The sequence below is a fragment of the Neopsephotus bourkii genome, unplaced genomic scaffold, assembly GCF_033783945.1.
Source record: "Neopsephotus bourkii isolate Nb327-2 ecotype Australia unplaced genomic scaffold, CSIRO-AGI_Nbou_v1 NB_257, whole genome shotgun sequence".
Classification (NCBI taxonomy): domain Eukaryota; kingdom Metazoa; phylum Chordata; class Aves; order Psittaciformes; family Psittacidae; genus Neopsephotus; species Neopsephotus bourkii.
The window spans coordinates 1,264,825-1,277,586 of NW_026900766.1; the positions used below are offsets into that span (position 1 = coordinate 1,264,825).

The 12,762-nt window shown below is 43.8% G+C and overlaps 2 protein-coding genes across 7 annotated transcripts in view; both read right to left on the reverse strand.

Annotated features, from left to right (window-relative positions):
- The window catches only part of NMT2 (N-myristoyltransferase 2), a 34,862-nt gene extending 28,840 nt beyond the window's left edge, over positions 1-6,022 (reverse strand). For 2 of the 3 annotated variants that reach the window (XR_009724322.1, XM_061346095.1), the window contains exon 1: positions 5,769-6,018. Coding sequence is in view for 2 of the 3 variants with exons in the window: in XM_061346095.1 (XP_061202079.1) it covers positions 5,769-5,878 (110 nt within the window). In the remaining variant the exon portion in view is untranslated. Of the gene's footprint in view, positions 1-5,768 lie in introns of all 3 variants that reach the window. The other variant, XM_061346096.1, reaches the window with a different exon arrangement.
- The window catches only part of CROT (carnitine O-octanoyltransferase), a 235,564-nt gene that overhangs the window by 73,263 nt on the left and 149,539 nt on the right, over positions 1-12,762 (reverse strand). The gene's annotated exons all lie outside the window — the stretch shown is intronic.

The window sequence follows — 12,762 nt, forward strand, 5'->3', positions numbered from 1 at the left end:
TGTACTTTTACCAGGATAATCTTAGTTTGTTCCCTGATCAGCTCTTTTTCATATAGAAATGCGTATTTTTTAGCTGGAAAAGAGGGAAGACAGGACTAAACTGCTATAAAATATACATGGTTTTTAAAACTACTAACTTCTTTTAAAATCTTCTTGAGTTCCCAGTCCTTGGCTTATGACTTTCAGGTTTAGAGCTTTCACATGGCCTCTTGCAAAATAAAGAGCAGTATCTTTGTGTAACAGGTTATCCAGCGACTGTTCAGAGCAGTGATTTATGCACACTGTCCTGCTCTGGTCAGTCTTTTTTACTGTTGCAGTCCACAGAACATAAAAAGAGGATTTAAAGACAGATCCACCCGTCCTTCAACTATTTAGGCACGCCTGCAACCCAAGAGATTTGGCAGCAGGCCGCACGCAGAAACTTCCACTGAGTAAACAGGTTTGTTCAACACAAGTTACAACCAGAGATACCAAGCAAACTAGGGCAAAAGCAAAACCAAAACACGGCATGATTTTTTGTCCTTCTCTCACACTGCCTTGAAAAAACACAGAACTGGGAGTGGGAATGGCTGGGAAGGGAGGAGCTTTGTTGCTCAACTTGTAGTAACTACACTGAACATGAAGACACAAAGGATACGAAGAGGTAACAAGATTAAAAGCAAAAGCTCCTATTAAAAGCTTTTCTCTTAATTAAACATACTTGTGTGCTGACTAAGAGCTGAGTTCTCCTTTGCCTGGTCCGATACACCTGTGTGATGACACCATGAAATGTATCTCATTCTTAGAACTTTGGGGGGAGGAAGGGGCAGTTTCCCACTTCTATCAATGCTGACCCTTAAGTGTGAAATCTCTTTTGCTGACCTACCCTCCTGCTGTTAAGGAGACACAACTCAGAACGCAGGTTCCATGTGGGAAGCAGGAAAAGGATATGGAACTCAGGGTGACGCCACATCTAGCTGTCAGGACAGGAAACAACCTTTTCATGCATCAGATCAACACATCTGACCCAGCCCACCACGTAGAGCATAGCTGGTTGTATTAAGAAAAATATTCAACATTAGACTTGGCCAAGATTTTGACTGTGTCAGTCTAGTAGAGACACGCTTTTATACCATGAGCACTTTCTTGACAGGAGGGCAAGCCTATGCACTGAGGCTGAGGTTTACCTAAGTGTCGACCTAAAGTATTTTTAACTGCATCCACAATGACAGTTTTGTCAGGCTGATGAATAAGAAAGAAGCGAGGCCAGGGCAAAAGTGGCATGTAAATAAAAATTCAGCTGAGGCAAAAGAAGAGTCAAAAGACCTTGTTCTGCCCGAGAAAGATTTACCCTTGCCACAGAAACAGGCTGTGGATATGACTCTGAGACAGTCACTTAGGCCCACAGTTTCAAGATTTTGTCTGCAAGTTAACAAATGCAAGCCCATGATCCCACCCACATACCTTTCCACTTATGTACACACATCTGGTGTTTTGCATGAATGTGAAAAAGACTTGCTTCTCCCTGCATGTGTTGGGTTTTGGGGGTTTTGTGCATGTGTTTTTTTGTTAACTGAAAAATGGGGATACTTAACTGCATTTGGGGAGAGGTGTGGCAAAGGCAGAGAAACTTACTTTGTGCAGCTCTGACCAAAACCATGAAAAGCTCAGACAAAAGAATCAGGGGGAGTATGACAGTTACTCAGGTAGTCAAACTGTTTTGGCTCCTTTTCTTTTGATTTGAGGTTATCTTTTCCCACTGAGTATTTGTCAGGGTTATTTTAATTGCTTTTTGGGGTGCTAAGTTCTTTTTTAACAGAAACAGCTTTCTGTAGTATCAACACGTGTTTTAAATTACATTGAATGGGAATTTTAAGGTAGCAATTTCTTAAATTTAAAACCAAACACGTACTTCAGATGTTTATTTTTAAGCTGCAAAGTCCTAGGCCTGTGTGTGGTTTTTACCTTCACAGTGTTTTGGTTCTCTCTGTGAGGTTGCAAAACGACATTTCTGAAGATCTATAGATATTTTTGATCACAGAAATCAGGTCTCATGTATATGGGCAAGACTCCAAAAAATTTCCAAGTAGTATTACTTATACTAGGGCTGTCCTTGGTTCATAAATAAATTGGAGACTTAGATGTAAAGGCTTGCCCATTGCTGTATCAGACTACCACCACTTCAAGAAAGAAGGTCCTGACCAGAAGGGCTTATGTTCTTCAAATTCCACTTACAAACAAATTGCGATTAGTAAAAAACTCTCTGGACAAAGACTTCATATGCATACATTTCTGTACTTGGAAACACAAGTTTTTTGAGCATGAAAACGTAGCAGCAATGTCTTAAAAACTAACCCAACAGATACTCCTCAGAGCTCTGCATGTTTCCTCTGCCTCCCCCTTCAAGTCTGCACTCTAAGATGTAAATCTCACATGCTAAAACCGAGCACTGTCTCCAGTACCTTAAAATATATATATATATATATATATATATATGTAGTGCTGGTTATAAAGTTTCCATTTAACAATAATCAAAGGGCTATACTACTGAGACATTCAAAGTAAATACTTTGTGAGGTTTAGGGGGAGTTGTTTAAAGGTCATACTTTTTTCCTCATCTGTTTACTAAATGTTCTGTGCCCAAAGCCTTTCTACCATAGAGCATAAGGAGCTATGGAGAATGAACTACAAGATCTTAAAAAGCTAGGCTCAGCAGGGTAGATTTAGGTGCAATAAATACATTTTTCTACATACAAACTAACAAAGCTATCTTGTAAACAACACTTTATTATGAAACCAAATAGTACAGCATAATGCATCTAGCAGGAGCAAGCTGCAGACACAGAATAGGAGAACAGCAATGACTCACACAACATACATAATCCTGCATCTAAAAAACAGGAGCAGAATCAGAGGACAAAGACATTTGCACAGTTGAGAGCTCTAAAATGGTATTTTCTGCTGCAGACATTCAGTGCTCAAGCACATTAAAAAAAAACAGCAATGGTTTTTTAACAGTAAAACACGTATATAAGAAATTACGTTTTTTCAATCAGTGTTATAAGGACTTATTTTCAAATGTCAAGAAACAGCTTGAAAGTAATTTCATTTACAAAGCAATCTTACTAGAGACTGACATGCAACGCACACTCTACCTCCTTCTAAAAAAGTGAGGATTAAAATAGCATGAGATTAAATACTGATAGGCAGCAACAGAGACCATTCAGAATTTAGCAAGCGTGTTCACACACTCATCATCTCAAGTAGTGAGACTGCTCATAGATTGTTTAGGTACATACAAACTAATCTAAAAGCTCAAAGCACACTTTAAAGTTACCTCAAAAAACAATATACTATAATAGAGAGAAAACAGGGAATAATTAGGCTCCTACTACTATGGGTTAATCTCCCAGATCAAAAGTAGATCTTTGTGTTTGCTGTAGTGTTCTTCTTTCATTTGGTGGAATCTGTTTGAAAGTTTCCGCCTGCAGTCAAATAGTAGCAAATGAGACTCCCAAAGACTACAGGAAAATAAAGTAATTAAAAACCCAGTATTAGACTTCATCATAAGTCTACAATACTGTACAAAAGACAATATCAGAATGCATCAGAAACATGATAGAAAACCGATATTAACACTTAGAGGTTTTTTTCTACTGGAATGATCTACCGCTAATTAAACTTCATATAACTTGGAAGCATTCACTTTCTTATTCTAAGATTAATAAAGCAGCTTCCTTGAAGTACTTGTGGGATATTCACTGAAACACACTGGGGATATTCAACAAGGCCAAGTTTTGGGGAGAACAGCATACAGCCCACAGCTGCAGCAGCCGTCCCTCACAGACCCAGGCTGGAGTAGAGCAGCAAGTCGTGATTCAGAACACACCAAAGTGCAATTCTTTGTTCTCCGGATGCTTCTTACATGCTGCTCTCCTGCACTTGCTGCCACAGCAGCCCGAGCGCGTAGCTGCAAGCCTAGCTACACTGCAGAGGGCAACTACAGCTCAGTCACATGCACAGACAGAAGAGGAAACTTAAGTAGTAATAAGGTACGAATGTATTCTAGGCAGGCGTCAGCCAGCTATCAAATAATCTTTCCTGGCATGTCAGGTTGGCTCTTATGAAGAGCAGTAACCATTCTCTGCTGTTAGTGGCGTTATTTTTGCATATTTGGGAATCATCAACTGTGGCATATTTACACAAACAAATGTAACAAAGGCTCCAAGATAATTAAACACTACCTTGTCCCTTTTCAATATGCCAGACTTATATTACTATAATTGACACAACTGTCTCATTGTGCATGCTATGAATTCACTGACAAAGCAGCAAGCAAAGTTTTTCCCTTTCCTGCCTTTTAGACAAGTCAGTCCTCCTAAATAGCCTCTTGGATTTCTCTGGCTACGTTTAAGATGCAGAGCTGCTTGTTGTCAAGCAAATCATAGGGGAAGGAGATGACAAACAGTGTACATCCTCAAACACCAATCACCTACAGAAATGCTCTCAACCAGATCAATCAGAAATTCACGAGGAAGATATCTGTGCAGCGGCATATAGATTAACCTAGTTCTATTTTAGGTTACTCCAGCCACTCCTGGTTGCAACAACAAAGCATTTTCTCTGCAATCACATCTGATAACCCCGCAAAAAAGTACGTTTTACTGAAGTCAGGTTTTCAAACATGTTCCTCCCGGACGTGCCGAGCAAGCCAGACCCTTGGCACCTTGTGCCTGGACAGAACCACACTGCGCGCAGCGCAACAGCGCCCGGCTGCAGGGAGCCGCATTTATACTGGCTGCCTCTCCTGTCAGCTCCCCAAGCAACTGGAGATAGCACCTGATCCGCAGCGTGGGAAGATTTAAGACACAAGATTAGCGGAGAAGGAACTACAACTAGAACAACAGCGCTTGCTCCCGCTAATGCCTTCGTAAAACATGAGCTCTGCTCTCTACAGCATGTGGATTTAGAGGTAATATTTCCTTTTTGGACAATAGGTGATGTTGAAGAGGAGCGCCTGCAGGACAGATTGACAGAGATGATGCCTGGCCAGGTCCCCAGGGCGGGACGGGAGCGTGCGGGTGGGTGTCAGGGGGGTATGAGGCCTGACCCGAGGGGGCCGCTCAGCTGGAACCGACCGAAACAAGGAAGGGACCATGGGGGCATTTCCCAGGGCGCCGTGGCCCATCACGGGGCTCTCTCCAACGGCCAGAATTCCCAAGAAACGCCCCCAAATCCTGAGAAAGCACAGATAACAGAACAGAATTTGCCCTCCCTTTTAACGCTCGCTTTTAAGGCCGGTGTCCAGAGAAAAAGCGCCAGCCCCGCCGCCCTCCTCACTTCAGGCCGGGGGCCCGTCCCCCCGCCTCTCCCTTCGGTCCCGGCGGGGCGCGGGGAGCGGAGAGGTGAAGCACAGCGAGGCGACAGGGCCCTCCCTCCCTCGCCCGCACTCTGCCAGCCGCAGCGGAGAGCGGCCCGGGAGGGGGACGCGGGGCGCCGCTGGCGGGGGCCCCTCAGCCGCGGGCCGTACACGCGCAAGCGCCGCGGAGGAGCGCCAGGCCGGGCCGGGCCGGGCCGCGCCATGCAGGCCTCCCGCCGGTTGACAGCAGCGCGCCTCGCATGCCCTGCGCTCCCCTGCCCACCCTCGCCGGCTGGCAACAGAAGCCCGGCCCGGTCTGCCGCGCACAGTATCCGCAGCGGCACGTCCAGCCCTACTGCTGCCGCAGCAACAGACACGGGGCTGCCTCCCCGGGCTGTGCTCGACCGGCCGTCCCGCAGCACGCCCCTACCCTTTGGCGTGCTCGGTCTCCTCCTCATTGTCGCCGTCTATGCCGCAGGTGTCCTGGTCATCCAGCTCCAGGCTCTGCTGGCTGGCCGCAGACTCGCTGTCCTCCGCCATCACGGGGGAAGGAGGGAGGGGACGGGGCGGGAGAGCCTATGAAAGAAACCGGGGCGCACGGGCAGATGCAGTCCGGAGGAGCTCCCTCTAGCTGCTGGCCTTCCCCGCGCTGCCAGAGGAGGCGGAGGCCGCCGGGGCTGCCCAGCCGCTCCCCACCGCCCCGCGGGGGACTGGGGCGGGGCGGGGCTGGGACGGGCCGTGCCGTAGTGTGAGGGGTTCGGTGGCCTGCACCTTTCATCCCAACAGTGCCGCCCCTCTGCCCCACACCTGCCTGAACCCCTGGTAGCCGACATCTGATCCGCTCTTCCCGCCTCCGGGAGTCCCACATGTCCGCACCGAGTCCGCGCAGGCCCGGTGGTGGTCGTCAAAGCGCGGCCGGGGCCTGCAGTGGGCGAGGGCCCGCTCGGTGCGGCTGCAGCTGCCGGGCCTCGCAGCGCTGGAGCTCGTTCAGCTGGCTCCCGGCGTTTCCCCCTCAAACCATAGCAACTTCGATGCCAAAGTTGCCGCTGGTAGACGCTGCTGAGGCGGCCGTGGCCACCGGCTGTCGCAAGACTTGTGTTCCCGAAGCTTTGTGTTTTTGCAAACTCCATGCTAGAAAAAAACCTGGAGTTGAACGGTAGTGATTTGAACGCAGGAAAACAAATAAAGGGAGGCTTCTTTAATTATGTGAACGTTAGTGATTTCCAGGTCATACCAAGAATTCTGGATGAGATTCAGAGTGTGTGGTTTAGCAGTGTGACCCAACATCATTAAAACTAAGAATAGTGTGCATTAGTTGTAATGTCTCCTTATCCCCACTGCTCTCTTGAAAGTATGTAATGTTAGGAAGATACCGTTTCCTCCCATTTTGATGTAAGGTGGTGTACTATTTTGCTCTATCAGATGTTGCAGGTGAGACGTCAAGTAAAAGATCCCACTGGCCATGCAAAAGACAGCTAGATGTCCCTTCAGCTGTGTCCTCGCAGTCAAACTCTGAACCTGTGCATGCTGAGCACCAGCCCTGGGCCACTGTGCGTCCCACTGTGCTTGGTCCTTTACAACATGCGAGTTACCACAGGAACTTGTAATTCAAATGCTTTAAAAGCCTCAAAGAGTCAAAGGCAGACAATGTAATGATAAAACATCCAAGGCACAGGTCACTGTCAGCTGTACTTCATCTACTGCAATTCTCCTAAACTATCTCCCAGCTTCTCTTAGTCTAACCAAGTTGTAACATACATAAAGTGCTGCCCTTGAGCTATCAAATAATTACTGAGTATTTGTTCTGTCACACAGGTGAAGTTGTGGAAGCCCCTCATGCTTTGTTGTGAAAGGTCAGAGAGAAGGACAGTTCTGAATGGGTAATGGACTACAGGATTATCAGCTGTATGATTTATCATGGTTCACTCAGATGTCTTGTACTATGCTTGACTTCTATCATCTGACAGGTATTTTCTGTCTTAACTGTTTTGAAATAATAGCTGAAGTGACTGGAAAAATCAAAGGTACTAAATCAACAGGGCTAGAAAATAGTCAACCAGAACATTCCAAATAAATAAACCATGAAATAACACATTGTTGTGGTTTAAACCCAGCTGACAACTAAGTACCATGCAGCTGCCCGCTGATCCCTTGGGCGGGATGGGGAGGAGAATCAGAAGAATGTAAAACCCATGGGTTGAGATAAGCACAGTTCAAAACTAAAATAAGATATAGTGATAATAGAAAGAATACCAGCAATAACAATACTGATAATAATAGGAAGCAACAGAAAAAGGAGAAAGCTCAGAAAACAAGTGATGCACAATACAAGTGCTCACCACCTGCTGGCCAATACCCAGCCCAACCGGAGCAGCAATCAGTTCCAGGCAACTCTCTCCCATTTATATACTGGGCTGTGATATGGAATACCTTGTTGGCTAGTTTGGGTCAGGTGTCCTGTCTCTGCGCCCTCCCAGCTTCCTCTCTTCCTTGGCAGAGCATGAGACTCAGAAATTCCTTGGTCGAACTAAACATTACTGAGCAGCAACTAAAAGCATCGGTGTTATCAACGCTGTTTTCAGACTGAAGACAGCACTGCACCAGCTACAAGGAAGAAAAAAAACTCTATCCCAGCTGAAACCAGGATATACACATATCTTTAAAAATAGGAGTTGATCCTTAATATGCCTAAATTGTTACGGTGGTGTTGATTCTTCCACAGATGAGTAAAGGGAGTGAAAAAAATTCTAGACAGGTGTCCTACCCTCAACGATTGCAAAACTTGTGGAGCCTGTAATTAACATTTGGCCATGTATGACCTCCCAGTGTCAAGCTATCACAGTAGTTCAGAGGGGAAATATACCCACCATGCTACCACACTTTAAAATGACCTTTAGAAGTAAACCTTCATTCAGCTTTGGTGTATAGGAGAGAAAGGAAATCTCAAAACAAAAGCACAATAACCAACAGTTTTCAACAACAAAACCCCAGTTGTGAACAGCTGCACATCAGCCTGGAAAGAAGTTAATCCAGCAATTACTTATGTTTGGGGTTTTCTTGCTTCTCATAATAATGTGTAGGAGAAAGTGAAGAACAGTATGTTAGTGACTAAACAGCTACATTCAATTACTGTGTTGGAGAAACTGTGGGTTTAACCATCTTCTGTCCTTTGCCACAATTTTCCTCACTCCGTTGAGGTGAGTGAAGTATAGGAAACCTGGACCCTGATTCTTCTTGCAGTTCACAGTGATGATAAAAGAGGGAGTATGGATATCTCCCAGCAAGCTACCGTTTGCCATCACCTGCTACCTGCTGTCACCCGTGGAGGGAGGTTAGGAGAATAGCTGCAGAAAGGCTGCTGTTCTAGACTTCATAGCATGCGTGAAGAATATCCTTATAGACATTACAGTTTATCTCCTGAGAGGCACAACTGTGATTATACTCCAGATTCGACTGTTAAAAGGCCAAATGAACAACACTGAATTGTGCTTTGCATTTATGAAGATGCAATTTTGGCTTATACCCCAAGTCGAGAAGTTGACCAGAAGCGAGAGGTATGCATCTGTCCTGCACTAATGCATTTCTGAAGTTACCAGATGGATTCCCAGAGTGTTCAAATTCACTCTATAGACACTGCTGAGCACTTGCACTACTTCACAGACGTTGGCTATCACCTTTGTCTTCCCAAAATAGAGCAGCAAGGTGAAAAAAAATGTACCCCTGAATTTCAGGACCCCATGTGCTCAACCACAGTGAGTTACTGGTGTATGTGCCAACAGGACAATAAGCAGCATGGATGGCAGCTGGTGTGCCTGAACAGGCTGTCTGTACTTCCAAGACCTCTGTTGTTACAGGTGGAATGTCTGGGAACTCCCCAGACTGCTGTGTGTCAATTTACCATTTTTAACTGGTTACAAAGATATCTTCCTAGACGTATGGGGAAAAGACTTTTATTTTATGAAGATTAAAAAGAAAACCCAGTCATTTTACACAAAAGCTAAAAAAATAATAACAAAGGAAAATAGACTTCCTAATCAGCAGATACATTTCACTTACTTAATACTAAACAGCATATCTTGAAGTCAATTAAAATCATTCTAGAATTGATGAATTATTCATTGGCTGGTTGGTTATTTTCATAGGTCTCCTTAGAGCTTCAGTAGTGACTATAGGTTTGCTTCTAGATGTAGCCAAAATACCAAGTTGTTTATAGGAACAAATTGGAAGAAAGGAAGAGAGAAAGGTCAATAACACACTATAGATGTAGCTCTATGTAGCTACTCCCACCATGGTCAGTCACTGAGACAGAGCACTATAGGGGACCCTTGACACTTATCATAAATCACAGCTTTCTGGATCTTTCCCAGTACTACTTCTCTTTCCAGGCTCTTTCTCTCCTCTGCTTTCCATAACAGATGCAATCATGAGTCTGTCATGGCTCACAAAATTAACCTATGCCTAAACACCAGATTCTGGTGTTGCCATGTTTAACATTTTCCTAGTTGACTCCCACAGCAAAATCCAGGACTCAAAACAAAGCCCTGTAAACACTGGAATACTTGGGGCATTTCAGTGGCCAGCATGAGTTCAGAAGAATCCCAGGGTATTGAAGGAGGAGATACCTAAGCTTCGTGGTATGAAATACTGAGGACTGAGAAGCCTTAACTCCCAGGGCTGTATGGGGCTTTGTCAGATCTTGTCTGTTGGATGAACCCTCAAGTGAAGCTGTGTAGTACGTGGTTAGGGTCATACCCTTCTTCTCTTTGCTCTTCTGTAGCTGAATAAAGCCAGCCAGTCACAGATTCAGTTTCCCTCAAGCAGCCAGGCATAATCCAGACTTGTTTACCTGCCTAGTGGTATATATTAATTACATCCCAGGGGGCTAGTGATATACAATACAGCATTCAGACTATTGGCATCATCTGATTAGTCTGTGTTCTGAGTGTTAAACACAGCAGAAGAAAAGCACCTGAAGTTTTCATGCAGCCTTACGACTGCTCCTACCTTCACACACCATATTGGAATGTCCATGGCATTTATAATTTAAAATGGATTTCCTATTGCAAGTAATAATAAAAACATAGTATGAACGCTTTGTAATCTTGTAAATTGGAAGCAAAACAGATCCAGTTTGAAAATTAGCTAGTAGTTTAGTGTTTTCTCTATTTTCCTAATAAGTATATGTACGTAAAATGTTATGGAACAAATATATTTAGACTTTGCTTCATACAAGTGTCTAGTAGTACGGCCTTACAACAATATCTTTTTTATTGGCTGTTCTTTATACTGAGAACTTAAATACTGCCTTCTTCCATCCTGAATGAAATGCAAGGGTAAAAGAATACAGGTTCAAAATACACTGAACAAAACATATCCTATAAAACAGATAAAACCAGAATAGGTAGAAATAGTCAGTGAATAGGTAGAAATAGGGAATGAAATGAGCTTGTGATCCCATGTGTTGCACACTTGTATCCATGTGAGATCATATCTCTGATATTTAGGGTTTGTCTTACCCACTTTACATCTCTTTAGCCTCCTTCTGCACGCCGCACTTGGTGAGCTGCAGCCTTACCTGTCCCCCACAGCGCATTTGCTGCTGGTCTGTATCAGCTGCATTCATACCATACAGGCGGACAAGCACTCTAAACAGCCCACTCTTTCTGCTGCACTCTGACATTCAACTCTTTTTGTTGAATTTTATTTTAAAATGCAGCTCATACCACACCTCTTCGATTTTATATCTTACCTTTTGCACTAAAGCATCTCCTCCATGCTGATGCCTGCATCTGAAAGGGCTGTGGGCTATACAGCATTTAAAAAGGGTTAGACATTTACATGCATCATGAGAACATACTGTAGCATTAAAAGAAATGTGTATGATAAATAAAAAGCCTGATGCTTAAGGATATATGTGATAAGGATAGAAAGACTTTTATCCTGTGGGGTTATTATCACTAGTAGAGGTTTCTTCTGCAGCTTTCTGATCCAGCTGTTTTTGATGATTGTTTGAAGCAGGATACAAGACTTAGATCAAACACAGGTTCAAACTGGTTCCAGCATTGCAATTCCTCTGTTCCTAGGGTCTCTATCCCTAAATAAATCATTCTTTATACTGCAGCGATAGGACAAGGGGTAACGGGTTCAAACTTAAACAGGAGAATTTCAGGTTAGATTTCTTTACTGTTAGGGTGGTGAGGCACTGGAACAGGTTGCCCAAGAAAGCTGTGGATGCTCCATCCCTGGCAGTGTTCAAGGCCAGGCTGGACAGAGCCTTGGGTGAGATGGTTTAGTGGGAGGTGTCCCTGCCCATGGCAGGGGGATTGGAACTGGATGATCTTAAGGTCCTTTCCAACCCTAACTATTCTATGATTCTGTAATTCTATGATATTTAATAATCAGTACTGATTCTTAAATAGTGACTATTACAAATATATACTACTACAAATATATTACAAATATACATATTTTGCATTTCTATGTAGTTTTTTTCCTGACCCTTCCATGTTTTTCTCAAACTACATATGTGAGTGAGGATTGGTGGTGACAGTTTTTTACAAAGATGATGTTGACACTGCTGCTGCAGGAGCTCTGAGCAATACTCAGCAATTACTTCTGCACATCCAATCTCCAAATCAATCCAATTTACTCCTGTCTGCTTCTAAATCAGTTCTCCCATCAGCCTTTTACAGTTCCCCTGTATCATTATGCCTGCTGTTTCCTCCTTTTTCAGGGAGGCTGCAGACACAGTCAAGATGCTTTGTTTTCCAGATTCCGGATGGAGGGAGCAATAGAGACATGAATTATTCTTCATATTGTGACTATTTCAGTATTTTTCCAAGCCAAAAGTTTTCAGAGTTTTCTTTTTGTCTGTTTCTGATAGTTTTTTATTCCAAACCTAAAAGGGAATTTTTCCATTTTTTTTTCCTGCCTGATTGAAGGGGCTACAGCCTGACTAAAACTCCCAGAGCATTTGTAACAGACTAGAACTATTAGAGTGCTCCTAGGGTATTTAACACTGTTAGACATCCTCAAATAGAGGCTAGAGTCTGGAAACCTTGAGGATATTAAGTAGGATAGTTCTCCAACTTCAGGTCCAGAGAAGAAAACCTGAAAGTCTGACTATCCCCAAACAAATGGTATGTTTATCAAATACTGTAGTATTCATTATCTGTTCGCATTAGCATGAAAAACTTTTACTTGGGAAGTGCTCTTCCAGTCTTGGGAGCTTGCAGTCTAAAGACAAGCAGGACTTGGATGAGGATAGTATTTTATGATGGACACCTGCTCAGGGACAGTATGTTGTTACTTCTGGGTAGATGCTGTATTTCTCACATTTCCATGGGAGAGCCAACAGGAAATATTTTCCAGTGTTCTGTAGGTTACTCCAAGCAGAAGTATCCTATTAACTTACAAATCAGATA